This window comes from Hyperoodon ampullatus (genome assembly GCF_949752795.1).
Source record: "Hyperoodon ampullatus genome assembly, chromosome: 14".
Lineage (NCBI taxonomy): Eukaryota > Metazoa > Chordata > Mammalia > Artiodactyla > Ziphiidae > Hyperoodon > Hyperoodon ampullatus.
The window spans coordinates 58,631,898-58,646,428 of record NC_136927.1 but is presented as its reverse complement, the minus strand read 5'-3'; the positions used below and the strand labels follow the sequence as shown (position 1 = coordinate 58,646,428).

The 14,531-nt window shown below is 38.7% G+C and overlaps 1 protein-coding gene across 1 annotated transcript in view; it reads left to right on the top strand.

The window, feature by feature from the left end:
* The window catches only part of PANK2 (pantothenate kinase 2), a gene marked incomplete at its 5' end in the record, with an annotated part of 28,324 nt that overhangs the window by 9,235 nt on the left and 4,558 nt on the right, over positions 1 to 14,531 (top strand). Inside the window, 4 exon segments of the mRNA XM_079719069.1 lie at positions 4,127 to 4,479; positions 7,619 to 7,872; positions 8,942 to 9,118; positions 12,591 to 12,714. Of these exon segments, the coding sequence (XP_079575195.1) occupies positions 4,127 to 4,479; positions 7,619 to 7,872; positions 8,942 to 9,118; positions 12,591 to 12,714 (908 nt within the window).

Genomic DNA, 14,531 nt, shown 5'->3' with positions numbered 1-14,531 from the left:
TATAAATGTGGCAAAGCATGGTGACAGTGACTACTCACCAATTTAGTCATTGGATATATATTGGATTGGCCAAAAAGTTCGTTCGGGTTTTTGTAGGATGTTACAGAAACCTGAATGAACTTTTTGGCCAACCCAGTAATTGCGAGCGAGCTCAGGGACGGTAGATCACTGTTTGGAGGGGCACCTCTTATAATGTGAGCCCTTGATTAATGCAGTATTGGTCTTGAAACATAAGGTTTGACTTTTACTATATCATGTTTCCTAAATGTAAGTCAACCGTTCTTTCAGTCTCCAGTGAGGTGCTTAAGATCTTGATTTATTCATTGTGACTGAATGCCGTTTTCATCTTAAAGAATCCAACTCCTCTTTATGATGGGACTCTACTGTGGGTGTTTTACCGTTTATTTACCTTCAGTCTACTTGTATTATCTTATTTTAGATGTATCTTTTTATATAAGCATATATCTGAATTTTCTCTTCAATCTGGAAGAGAAATTTGACGTGTCTGTGATTACTGATATGTTTGCATTCATTCCTGTCCTTTTTTGTTTTGTATTTACTGTACTTTTTTTCCTCTTCGTTTTTTTTTTTTTTTTTTACACGGGCCTCTCACTGTTGTGGCCTCTCCCGCCGCAGAGCACAGGCTCCGGACGCGCAGGCTCAGCGGCCATGGCTCACGGGCCCAGCCGCTTCGCGGCATGTGGGATCCCTCCGGACCGGGGCACGAACCCGTGTCCCCTGCATCGGCAGGCGGACTCTCAACCACTGCGCCACCAGGGAAGCCCTCCTCTTTGTTTTTGAACTGATTTTTTCCCCCTAGTTGTTTGAAGGTCATATGTTCATTTTCTCTTTTTTTGGAGTTGCCTGTAAATTTTTTTTTAAATTAATTTATTTAAATTTATTTTTGGCTGTGCTGGGTCTTCGTAGCTGCACGGGCTTTCTCTAGTGGCAGTGAGCGGGGGCTACTCTTCATTGTGGTGCGCGGCCTTCTCATTGGAGTGGCTTCTCTTGTTGCACAGCATGTGCACTAGGCACGCGGGCTTCAGTAGTTGTGGCACACGGGCTCAGTAGTTGTGGCTCGCGGGCTCTAGAGTGCAAGCTTAGTAGTTGTGGCGCACGGGCTTAGTTGCTTCGCAGCATGTGGGATCTTCCTGGACCAGGGCTCGAACCCGTGTCCCCTGCATTGGCAGGTGGATTCTTAACTATTGCGCCACCAGGGAACCCCAACCTGTACATTTTTAACGCATTTAAATCATCACTTCTTTATTCTTGTTTAGAAATAATCAGAATCTTTACCTTCCGTTCCCCAACGAGACAGAGCTGCTGCTTGCTTTGACTTCCCTGTCCTTTCTCTTCCCTCTTCGACTTCCTATGTTGAAATCATGTAAGTATTTTAGTTGCAGATTACTTATTTTCCTAAAAGTCAGCATGTATTGCTTCCTGTGCTTATCATTGTTTATATAGCTCATATCTTCTTGGGTGCTTTAAAAAATTATATTGGAGTGCATCTACTAATTATTTCAGAGAAGGTCTTTGAATAGTAAATGTTGAGCTCTTTCATGTGTAGAAATGTCTTTCTCTTGCACTCCCATTTGAAAGCTGATTTGGCTGGATATGAGTTTCAAATTGTTTTCCTTATAACTTTGCCAGTGTGCTGTTGTCTTCTAGCATCTGTGTTACTGACGAAAAGTCTAATTTTACCTTAATGTGATTTATGTATCTTCGTAGGAATTCACTTTTTTCCTTTGGGAGTTTTTAGGGATTTCCTGAAATTTAAATAGGATGTGACTATACATCTCCCTTTTCTACACTTATTAATTTTATTTCAAGCCAATGATTCCTGTCTTCCCCTATCTCGCCAGAAAATTTCTAGAACTCGTATAACACAGATGTTGGACTTTCTGGTTCTGTGTTCTATATATCTACCTTTCTTTCATACTCAAGAGGCATTTTGGGAGAGTTTCTTAGTTTTGTTTTCCATTTGTTTTTTCTGTGCCCATTTTGTTATTAAATGTATTGTAGAGCTTTATTTTGGAAATAAATATTTCTCCTTTTTTTCTATTATAAAAGTGTCTTTATTGGACATAATTTACATACAATAAAATATATCCATTTAAAGTGTATAGTTCCATACATTTTGACAGATATATACACCCATGAAGCTCCCCTCTTGCCCCCAACAATTAAGATTTGGGTTATTACAGAAAGTTTTCTCCTGCCCCTGTGTAGTCCTTCCCTCTCTCACTCCCCCAGCCAGTGATCTGCTATCAGATACAGAAATAATTAGCTTGCATTTTCTAGAGTTTCATATAATGGACTCATAGTATGCAGCCTTTTGTGCCAAGCTTTTTTCACTCAGCCTGTTTTTGAGAGTCACCTATGTGAAGTATATTGGTGTGTCCCCCCGCCCTGCGCCCCGCCCCCTGCCCCGCTCTTTTTGGTTTTTAAAGCTTCTCCCACAACCCCCAACTAGAAAATTAACATTGATACAGTTCACAGACCTTAGTTAGATTTAACCAGTTTTCCATAAACTCTTTTATATGTGTGTATTTAGTTCTATATAATTTTGTCACATGTGTAGATCCTTAACAGCCACAACCACAGCTGGCAATCATTTCTTAATTTCTAGTTTTTCTTTATGGTAGCTTATTCATTTTTAAAATTAATTTTTTTATTGAAGTATAGTTGATTTACAATAGCTTATTCATTTTTCATGGATGAAATCTCATTTTACCTTGGAGGATATTTATGATTCTTTTAAAGCCTCTTCTTTGTTCCTGCAACTCTTTCTTTAGATGTTAGCTTCTTGGTTTTGTGGTGTTGATTTTTCCCTTTTGGTGATTCTGGTTTGTAAAGTGATCGTCTCTGGTTTAAGGATTGCTTTCTCCTGTCAGTGGGTGCAGTGTCTGTTTACCAGTCTGTCAGGATGGATTGTAGGGGAGAGATGGGCCAGATGTGGGGGCTCCCCACTTCTTCTGGGTAACAGCAGCTACGTGGATACGTACTGATGTTTGGGCTCAAGTGCCTGTGCCCAGTGAAGACTTTGACTCTTTGGAGGAGGGGGAGGGGAGTGGCTGGCCTGTCCAGTTGTGCCAAGTGTATTTCCCCACCATATCACTATGACTGCACCAGAGCCTGCTTCTGTTTCCCCATGGCAGCTACCCCATCGACAGCTTGGATGGAGCACCCATCTGCTCCCCGCACCTTCATAGCTGCTCCCAATTTTTATAGCATTTCTCTTTTCAGGGTTCTGGACAGTTATTGTCTCTATCAACCTCATTCTGCTGATGGTATCACTTCTTGTTTCTCAGAATTATTTTAGAAAATCAGTAAGTTTATATCTTTAGTCATTTTTAGGATTTAAGGTGGGAGGAGAAGGCATGTATAGCTAATGCAGTTTATCTTGATCCAGTCTCCTTAAGCCATTTTTTGGGATGGATTCTTTTTTTTTTTTTTTTTTTTTAGCTCCTTCACGTAGTATGTGGGATCCTAGCTCCCCGACCAGGGATCAAATCTGTGTCCCCTGCATTGAAAGCGCAGGGGTCTTAACCACTGGACCACCAGGGAAGTCCTGGGATGGATTTTTTGGGATGGATTTTTGGGGAACGGATATTAACTTTGAAACACCTGTTCCACTGATGGCCATTGAAACCTGATGGATTGATTGATATCAGGGTTTGAGAGAAATTGACCACTGGAGCTTATATGTTACATAGGGTTGGGAATTTCCTCTAGCCCTAGTTTGAGTACTAAACCAAAGCTCTGAAAAGTCTCAATGTTTCTTTAAGGCAAGGGCAAAGATGAAGATTTTCATTTTCAATCTTTTTTTCCAGAGTTGAGGTTAATGGGTGTCATTTTGCTGTTTTTTAATATTTCTCAGTGCAGTTTGGGCTTGTCTAAGAGGGTTGTGTTGGCTTAGCATTGTGATATTTTTCTTCTTGATCTTTGCAATTCTTTTTTTTAAAGATTTGTTTCTAGATTAGAATCATATTTCTTCTTCCAAAAACCTTTTTGTGTATATAGTTCTTGGAAACCTCAAGGTATGAAATAAATTGTTAATCTAATAAGTGTAAATTTAGTTTTCAGAAAAAAAGCTGTTCTGACTTTTTTTTCCTTCCCCATTTAGTTTTTCCTTGGTTTGGCTTGGATATTGGTGGGACCCTGGTCAAGCTGGTTTATTTTGAACCCAAAGACATCACTGCTGAAGAAGAAGAGGAAGAAGTGGAAAGTCTTAAAAGCATTCGAAAGTACCTGACCTCCAATGTGGCTTATGGGTCCGCGGGTATTCGGGACGTGCACCTGGAGCTGAAGGATCTGACTCTGTGTGGACGCAAAGGCAATCTGCACTTTATACGCTTTCCCACTCATGACATGCCTGCTTTTATTCAAATGGGCAGAGATAAAAACTTCTCGAGTCTCCACACTGTCTTTTGTGCCACTGGAGGTGGAGCGTACAAATTTGAGCAGGATTTTCTCACAGTATGCATTTTTTAGCTTATATACAATTTATGGTAATCTGATTGTTAAAAATAATACCAATAGCAAGTGGTGGAATCATTTCTATCTCTAATGGAACTTGAATTTTCTTGAGTCAAGTTAAGATTAAATATCAATTAGTGATAGGAGTTGCCATCTAGAGATTGTTGTATAGTTTACTTTTTGCCCAATTCAGATGAGTTGATGAGAATCAGAAGCACTAACAGCATAGCATTTTGTTGTTCTTTTAGTATGAAAAAATAGTAAAGCTGTAATAAGCACAGGAAGGAATTACCAATGAGGAACAATATCATTGTCTTGGACAATGTGATTGAAAAATAATTTTAAAAATTAATGTCATTTCATGTTATAAAATTGTTTCCAATCTTATCTACCACATAATTTTTCTTATCCCCCTCATTTGTTTCTTGGCAATTTTACTATTTAGAAATATGAGGAACTCTGGTCCAAAGCAGTGTTTTTCAGGCTTCAGGGTTAGTCAGAGATGGTTGACAGCAGAGTCTGCTCTCCCCAAATGCCTTTTGATGTGTCCTGAGCTGCACACTTGATAACAGGAGTCTGGATAGTAGGGGGAGTGCCAGTGGGCCCTTGATTTTGTTTTCATTCAGTGAACACTGTGTGTAAGGCCTTGAGGCTAGGTCATTTGAGGGTGGATGTGGGGGTAGATGGGATAATTGATAGGCGAATTGGCCAAGGCTCTGACCTTCAGAGTGCAGTGTAGATTTAAAATATCTTCAGCGACCATGTTTTTAATGCCACCAATGAAAATGTTATTACAGAGATTCTGCCTTTGCCTATGTTGTTTTTCATTTTCTCCCCCCCAACCTTGCGTGTCATTGTATGGTTTGTGACTTTGTCTTTCTTTGTCCTCTATCTCCTTTCTCCCATAACTGACCATAACCATAATATAGAATTGACATGAATTTTAAAACTGGTTTTGCATTCTTTGCTTGAATTTTCCTTGGTTGTTGGTTTTCAGTGGTTTCTTTTCTACCTGTGAGTAAATGGGAAGGTGGCAGGAGGAGAGGAGGTCCCCCTCCTTTGCGGTCACAGTGGACTCTGGATTATAACTGATAGGCAGAGGAGAAAACCTCTCGATTTCTGGGACCCTGTAGAGATGCCTTTGGAACATGTTTGAATACCATTTGGGCTGTTACCAGAGGTTGTGTGCTGTGTGCTAATCCAAGGAGAGGTGCAGAGTAGACTTTAGACTTTAGGGATTGGCTCTTAGGCTGTTGGGATTTCTCATCTGTATGCACCAGCGCCGTCCTTGAAAACTGGGGGAAAATGAAATGCCTAACAAATCCTTTTTGTGCATCTGGAGTAACTATTATCTAATAAACCACAGTGAAGTATTTTTAAAAATATGGAGCTTACCCTGTTTCTCTTTTAATGTGAATCAGATTTCCTCACATTGTATTGAGTTTGCTTATGGGTGCAACACATAATTATGAGTAACTTGAGTTAGTGAAATAACTTGCATATTTGGTCATCTTACTCTGTCAATTAGGCTGGGATTCATTAGGATTAATAGCACAGCAGGGCACTTCAGGTAACATGAATTATGGGAAAGAAAAGGAGGTATTGGTTTGACATACAATGGCAGAAAACTACTTTTATTCCAGTAGGCTACCAGTGTAAGATGATTTTGCTTTGACATGAAAATGCTGGCACTTGAGATTCAAGTGTCAGGAAATCAGAATTGAATTCATTGTGGCAGGGAGGGCATGGGCAGATAAAATAAGGACAGTGATGAACATTTTCAAGGCTTGGGTTTCCTCAGAGGAGTAATTTAATATTCGTAATTAGGGATTACTTAAGGATTAAGATGAAGTTACCTATTAACTTCCATCTCCTTTGGATCAAAATAAATTGAGTATAATATAATCAAATGAGAGTTGAATTAAAGGGGGAGGACTTGCAGGGCTAAACTTGGTTTTAAACAGAAATAGGTGCTTTAGGGGGTTGAGGCATCTTTGTATTTGTCACATATATTGAGTAGGTAGATAATGCTGGTAGCATTCAAATGGGGTAGAAGTTCATAGAGTAAAAAGTGAAAGTTGCTTTATATCATCTCTGCAAAGTTACCACAGTTAAAAGTTTATGTATCTTTTTAGTTTTTCTGTGCATGACTGTGTATGACACATACACATGCATATAAATATGGTTTTAAAATAAGGCAAATATAAAATATTTCTCAGCTTGTTTTTTTTTTTTTTTTTTTGACTAAAAACATGTCTTGGAGTTCTTCTCACTTCAATTCTTAATTGAATAAAGATCCTCTTCATTCTCGGGACTTCCCTGGAGGTCCAGTGGTGAAGACTGCACTTCCACTGTAGGGGGCACGGGTTCGATCCCTGGTCGGGGAAGTAACATCCTGCATGCTTTGTGGCGCGGCCAAAAAAAAAAAGTATATATATTGATATATATGTATGTTTGTATAAAGATCCTCTTCATTCTTAATTGCTATACAGTGTTCTATAATATGAATAATAATTTAATCATCCCTTTATTAATTATTTAAATGAAATTAAGTTGATAACAGTGTTTTAAATTTTGATTCTGCTAAACTCCCCCCATCCCTTGAGGCTGTAATCAGTTTAAATAGTGAAGTATTTTACTTTCTAATTGGACACTTTCAGTCCTTTGGCTGCAGATTATTAATAATAAAGTGTGGCCTACTTTGATACTGCTCTATAGCCTTGAAGATGGTCTTTGGAAGGTAGATGTTGGATTCCTTGTGGCTCCTGCCATGTGTTTCCAGGTCCTTGCATCATTTAGACTTCTTAGAGTCTGCTTTCTGATGGGGCTGTGCCCTCAGCTGTGCTTCTGCCTCATGGTCCCCGTAAGCAGACATCTTGTTTTCTGCTTGGGTTTTGGCACATTTCTCCAGCTGCTGCGGTGGTTTGAGTGTATTGGGTCTGTGGGAGCAGAATTCTGTCTTGTCAGCCCATCCCTATATTTGTTGTCTCCAGATCTGTTTTGTAAAGCAAGCACAAATAGTACACATCCATGAGCACTTTTATGGTTTGTCTTATGTAGAGGGGAATGCCTTATTAAACAGTTTTTATTTCTGCTTGGCTTGTTAAAAAAATCTGAATACATTTTTATTTCATTACAGATAGGTGATCTTCAGCTTTGCAAACTTGATGAACTAGATTGCTTAATAAAAGGAATTTTATACATTGACTCAGTTGGATTCAATGGACGGTCACAGTGCTATTACTTTGAAAACCCTGCTGATTCCGAAAAATGTCAGAAGTTACCATTTGATTTGAGAAATCCATACCCTCTGCTCCTGGTGAACATTGGCTCTGGGGTTAGCATCTTAGCAGTATATTCCAAAGATAATTATAAGCGGGTCACAGGTACCAGGTAGGTCTTTTATATAAAGGTCATTGTTTATTCTTGATATCATAATGGGTTAAAACTGAGTTTTCAGGTACTGCATGTAAGAACATCTTCAAGAACCTGTTAAAATTATGTGAGAGATATGTTTCTTTAGGATTATGCAAGCAAATATTGTTTCTCTTTGGAAATTCTGATTTCATGATCTACTTTTCTTTAATCTCTATTGCTGAAGATTTCACTACCATAGTTTCATAAAATATCTCATCAGCAGACTCACTGAGCCCAAGGTCCCTGCCCTCAGATAGTGTTACAGTGTGCATATACCATAAAGTAACCAAAGCTACTAGGTAGCATTTATAAGGAGAAGGCAAGGCAAGATCCCAGCTTTGAACTAGTTTAGATTTTACATGTATCCACACATACACATGGCCAGGGGATGTCGTGAGATCTAGAAGTTGAGGTACTGAGCAGTAGAAATATGTTTGGGGGAGGGTAGTCTGAAAAGGGAGGATTAGGTGGCAGATGAGAATGAATACCTTTTGGTTTAAGGATCAGCGATCACTTGAGGGAAAACAGGAGCTGGGGATTGGGATAAACAAGTTTTTGAACAGGTGTCAGTTAAAGAATGAGAGGAGTAATTTTGGGAGAGAAAACACATTCATGGAGGAGTTCTAGTCGGGTAAGGGGGGCTGATGACCCAGGGTGACAAGATGCTTGGATGAGGATGACTCGGGGCTTGCACTTGGAGAGAGAAAGGGAAGAAGTTCCACCATGGCCCTGGTGGGCTGATCTGCACCTGAGGCTCCTAGTATTCAGCAGGTGCCCAGACTGCATTGGGGACATGGGTAAAGAGGCAGGCCCTGTGTTTTGCTGCTTTGTTTGCTTGGCTTATGTGAATATGGTATCTTCAAGGTGTCCATTAGACACTTTATTTTTATCTTTTCACAGACTTGTTTCCTACTTAGTGGCATCTGCATGATTGGGATGGGGCAAGAGTGGGTTGATACATGAATATGGTTTTGGATTCATAAATATTACCTTCCTGTTCTTATTTTGAAAAATGTTATAATACTATGTTTGTTTTTAATCACAGTCTTGGAGGAGGAACTTTTTTTGGTCTTTGCTGTCTTCTTACTGGCTGTACCACATTTGAAGAAGCTCTTGAAATGGCATCACGTGGAGATAGCACCAAAGTGGATAAACTAGTACGAGACATTTATGGAGGGGACTATGAGAGGTTTGGACTGCCAGGCTGGGCTGTGGCTTCAAGGTAAGGGAAAGGGACGTGTGTGCTCTAAGAAATACAAGGTAATACAGTAGAATATTATCAGCCATAAAGAAGAACAAAATAATGCCATTTGCAGCAACATGGGTGGATGGACCTAGAGATTCTTATACTGAGTGAAGTAAGTCAGACAGAGGAGGACAAATACCATATGATATCACTTTATATATGGAATCTTAAAAAGGCTACAAATGAACTTATCTACAAAACCAAAATAGAGTTACAGATGTAGAAAATAAACTTATGGTTACGGGGTGGGGGTAAGGGGTGGAGGAGGAAGAATTGGAAGATTGGGATTGACACATACACACTACTATATATAAAACAGATGACTAATAAGGACCTACTGTATAGCACAGGGAGCTCTATTCAATACTCTGTAATGGCCTATATGGGAAAAGAATCTAAAAAAGAGTGGCTATATTTATTTGTATAACAGATTCACTTTGCTGTATACCTGAAACTAACACAGCATTTTAAATTAGTTATACCCCAATTAAAAAAAAATCCAGGAATCAAATATTAAGTATTGGGTATATCTTTTACCCTTTAAATAGCTTTACATACTATGAAGTCACCTGCTTAAAGTGTGCAATTTAGTAGTTTCTAGTATATTTATAGAATTTTTCAGCCATCTTCAAAATACAATTTTGGAACATTTTCATCGTTCCAGAAAGAAACCTTGTATCTGTTAGCTGTCACTCTGCATTCCCCCACCCACAGTCCCTAGTAAACACTAGTCTATTTTCTGTCTCTCTATGGCATCATACAATATGTGATTTTTGTGACTGGGTTCTTTCACTCAGCATAATATTTTCAAGGTTCATCCACGTAGTAGCATGAATCAGTACTTTGTTCCTTTTTACTGCAGAATAATATTATTTGTATGGATATACAGTGTTGTATTTATCCATTTATCAGTTGATTATCTTTTGTGTTGCTTCAACTCTTTGGTTTATTATGAATAACGGGGCTATAAATATTCATGTACAAGTCTTTGTGTGGACATATGTTTTTAATTCTCTTGGGTATATACCTAGGAGTGGAATTGCTGGGTCATGTGGTAACTCAGTGTTTAATCTTTTGAGGAACTGTCAGACCGTTGTCCAAAGTGGCTGTCCCGTTTTACAGTTTCACCAGCAGTATATAAGAGTTAAATTCCCTACATCCTTGCCAATACTTGTTATTGTCTGTCTTTTGGGTTTTAATTGCCTTAATAGGTGTAAGGGGATCTCTTATTTTGATTTGCACTTCCCTGATGACTGATGGTGTTGAACATCTTTTAATGTACTTATTGGCTCTTTATTTTCTTTGGAGAAATGTCTGTTCAAGTCTTTGCTCATTTTTTAGTTGGATTCTTTGTCTTTTTATTATTGAATTGTAAGAGTTCTTATATGTTTTGGATACAGGTCCTTTATCAAGTATATAATTCGCAAATATTTTCTCCCAGTCTGTTGGTTGTCTTTTCACTTCTTGATGGTGGCCTTTGCAGCTTAGAAGTTTTAAATTTTGATGAACTCATTCTTATCTATCTTCTCTTTCATCACTTGTGCTTTTGATGTCATGTATAAGAAATCATTGCCTAACCTAAGATCATGAAGACTGACTTCTGTATTTTTTTCTAAGCATTTTATAGTTTTTTTTTTTTTTTTTTTTTTTGTGGTACGCGGGCCTCTCACTGTTGTGGCTTCTCCCGTTGTGGAGCACAGGCTCCGGATGCGCAGGCTCATCGGCCATGGCTCATGGGCCCAGCCTCTCTGCGGCATGTGGGATCTTCCCGGACCGGGGCACGAACCCATGTCCCCTGCATCGGCAGGCGGACTCTCAACCACTGCACCACCAGGGAAGCCCAGCATTTTATAGTTCTAGCTCTTACATTTAGGTCTATGATCCATTTTGAGTTCATTTTTGTGTGTGGTGTGAGGTAGAGGTTCAGATTCATTCTTTTGCATGTGACTATATAGGATATATGGTTGTCCCAGCACCATTTGTTGGATAGCCTATTATTTCCCCATTGAATTCTCTCGGCCCCTTTGTTGAAAATCACTTGACCATAAATGTATGGGTTTATTTTTGGACTCTCATTTCTATTGCATTTATCTATATTTCTATCCTTATGCCAGTACCACACTGCTTTGATTACTGTAGCTTTGTAGTACTAAGTTTTGAGACTGAGAAAAGTGAGTCCTTCAACTTAACCTTCTTTTTCAAGATTGTTTTGGCTAACCTGGGTCCCTTGACATTCCATGTGAATTTTAGGATCAGCTTGTTGATAATCTGCACCAAAAGGCAACTGGGATTTTGACAGGGATTGTGTTGAGTCTGTTAGGTCACTTTGGAAAGTATTTCCATCCTAACACTATCATGTCTTCTGACCCAAGAAGATAGAATGTCTTTCCATTTAGATCATTGCTGTCATTTACCAATGTTTTGTAGTTTTCAGTGTACAAGTGTTATTCTCTTGTTAAATATATTCCTAAGCATTTTAGTCTCTTTGATGCTATTATAAATGGAATTGTTTTCTTAATTTCATTTTTGGATTGTTTAGAAATACAGTTGCTTTTTTGTGTATTGGGGCACATGGTTTTTAATAATAGAAAAGGCACTCATATACATGTTTGTTTACTCATTTTAGGTACTTTGTAAATGCTGTAGATTTCATTTTCTATGTTTGTAGCATCTGCTCAATGATAATCACTTCCTTTTCTGATTGGTTGGGTTTGTGATCAGGTCATAGTTATTTATATATCAATTCTGCTGGTCAGGAACTTTGAAATACCTGATCTTCTGGGGAAATCTGAAACTCTTAAATAGTTTACTCAGGGACTCAGCTGTCAGATGAAGCAGTTTACCAGATATGAATGTGACCATTGAGCTGAGTGGAACAGCTGTGCAGTTGGGGGCAAATTGCTAATTGAGGCATCTTCCTGAAACTTAGCCTGGTTGCAGAAGGAGCATGGTGCCTTCAATGGATCTGAATGTGCAAATACGTGGCGTCAAAGCTAGATTTCAGTGGAAACCACAGGGAAAGCCATTTGCTCATTCAGAATGCTTGAGGTGTGGGAATTCCTTGGCAGTCCAGTGGTTAGGAGTCCGAGCTTCCACTGCAGGGGCCATGGGTTTGATCCCTGGCCAGGGAACTAAGATCCCACAAGCCATGCAGCGTGACCAAAAATAAAATAAATAAAATAAAATAAAAGTTCATTAAAAAATATTTGAGGAAAAAACTAAAAACTAAAATAAAATTCTGTGTCCTATTATTTAAAAAAAAAAGAATGCTTGAGTTCTTGAAGTTGCATTTCTATTTGAGCAGATGCTCTGTTATTTTGTAATAAAATGTTTGAATATTTGAACAGTGGTGCCCTGAAAGTTACTTTTGTCTTAGTAAAGTAACATTAAGTTCTGTTGAGCTGTGTTGCCTTTGGGTTAGCAATGAGATATTTTTTTTCCATCATAGCTTTGGAAACATGATGAGCAAGGAGAAGCGAGAAGCTGTGAGTAAAGAGGACCTTGCCAGAGCGACTTTGATCACAATCACCAACAACATTGGCTCAATAGCAAGAATGTGTGCCCTTAATGAAGTAAGGGGACATGGATTTTTTTAGTTGCTCTGAGGAAAATACAGAACTTACTATGTGGGCCCCGCCTTGTATACATCTGTTTTCTCTGAACAGTGCCTAAATGTAGTTGTGGTGGAGTTTGTTTCAATGGCAAAGTTAAAACGTTTCACCTGTAGATTAGTCTTAATAGATTTTTTTTTCCTTACTCAAGATAAACACTGCTACTATCTGGAAGTAGAGGAAAAAGTAGAGGAAGGTAGGGAAGGTAGCCAGTATTGCAGATGATGGGGACTGTTGGGTGGTGGTGATGGATGGCGATGCTGAATCTAGACGCCACGCCCACTGTTGAGCTCTAGAGTCCCTGGGAATGAATCCAGAGGAAGGCACTGAAGCTGGGAGAAGACTGAGTGGGCCGAGGAATGCCCACCCTGCTCCCCCTCCACTGCAGCAGAGCTGTCTTTGTGCTTTCAGCTTCTTTACAGTGCTGCCTTGTAGCATTCAGGTCAAGCAGCATTGTACAGGGCTATGAAAGAACTAAGAATGGCCTTCCCTTGGGGATCCAGTTGGTGCAGCTTTATAGCTTATCCCTATTTATACACTTTTGTTTAAAATTATTATTTTAAATAGATAATATAAGCATGTGATTTAAAAAGGAAACCTCAAAAGGTACAAAAGGATTCTCATTTTTAGTTAAAAATACTGTATCAGTGTGAAGAAATTAAAAATTCTTTATTTGAATATTTTAATACTTCTGTTTTCTTTGTTGCATGTTCCCTTAAGTCCTGTGCTTACGTATTTTAAGATATTTTAGTTGGTGTACATACCATTCTATGTTTTTTACTTAAGTATTATAAATTGCATGGTTGTATATTTGATTTCTTTTTATGTCATAAGTCATTCACATAGAACTGGGCATTTGGTTGCTTGCCGATGATAGCTCTGCAGTAAAGCATTTTTAAGCGTGAAGCTGTTCCTTGGATGGATTTATTCTTGATAAGAGACTTATTCAGGAGTGAGATTTCTCATCTAAAGAATATCATACTTATGAATTGTGATAGGTATTGCCAAGATGCTTTGCACAAGGGCTGCACCAATTTAGATTGTTTTTAGCAATGAATGAATGGATTGGTTTTACCACAACTTGACTAATATTGGGGTTAGAGTTTCAGTTAGTTGTTTGTTTTGCTAACTTTTTTTTATGGTGCCAATTTAAAATACAGTTTTATTTAAGACATTGCATTTTCCACTTAAAATACAGTGCTTATAAAGTGCAATGTTATTTCCTTTCCCTGTGTACATATTCACTGTTCAAGTATCAAGAATGCCCAGTTGTTTACTATAGCAGCTCAGCTTTAAAACTGCCTTGGAATTTGCTACACATTTGGGTCCTTCAGTGTTTTTTGTGAAACAGTGCTAAATCTATACTGGGTTGGCTTAATCAACCTCTTCAGTGGTGGGTGTGGAGGAGACACCACCAGATGGAGGAGCTCGGCCCGCAGGCATTCCTCCTGGTATGTATGCCTCCTGCGCTCTCTGGTACAGCTTGGTAATGATGGAGTTGCAGATTTTTTTCCAGCTCCTTCTGCTGATGTTCGAATTCTTCCTTCTCCACAGGATGTAAGATCTTGTGTCACTCAGACATCCAAGGAAGGAAGCTGCCAACATCTGGAGTTCTTTGCTAACTTTTAATGGATCTAAAATTTTACTTTTTTTGCTCAGTGAGATTGAATTTTTTTGTCTGTGATATTTCTTGTATAATTTGCCTATTTGTGTTACTTTTCTTCTTTGAATTGGGTCTTAATATTTTTTACTTATCTGTATAAAACTTATTTATTTTT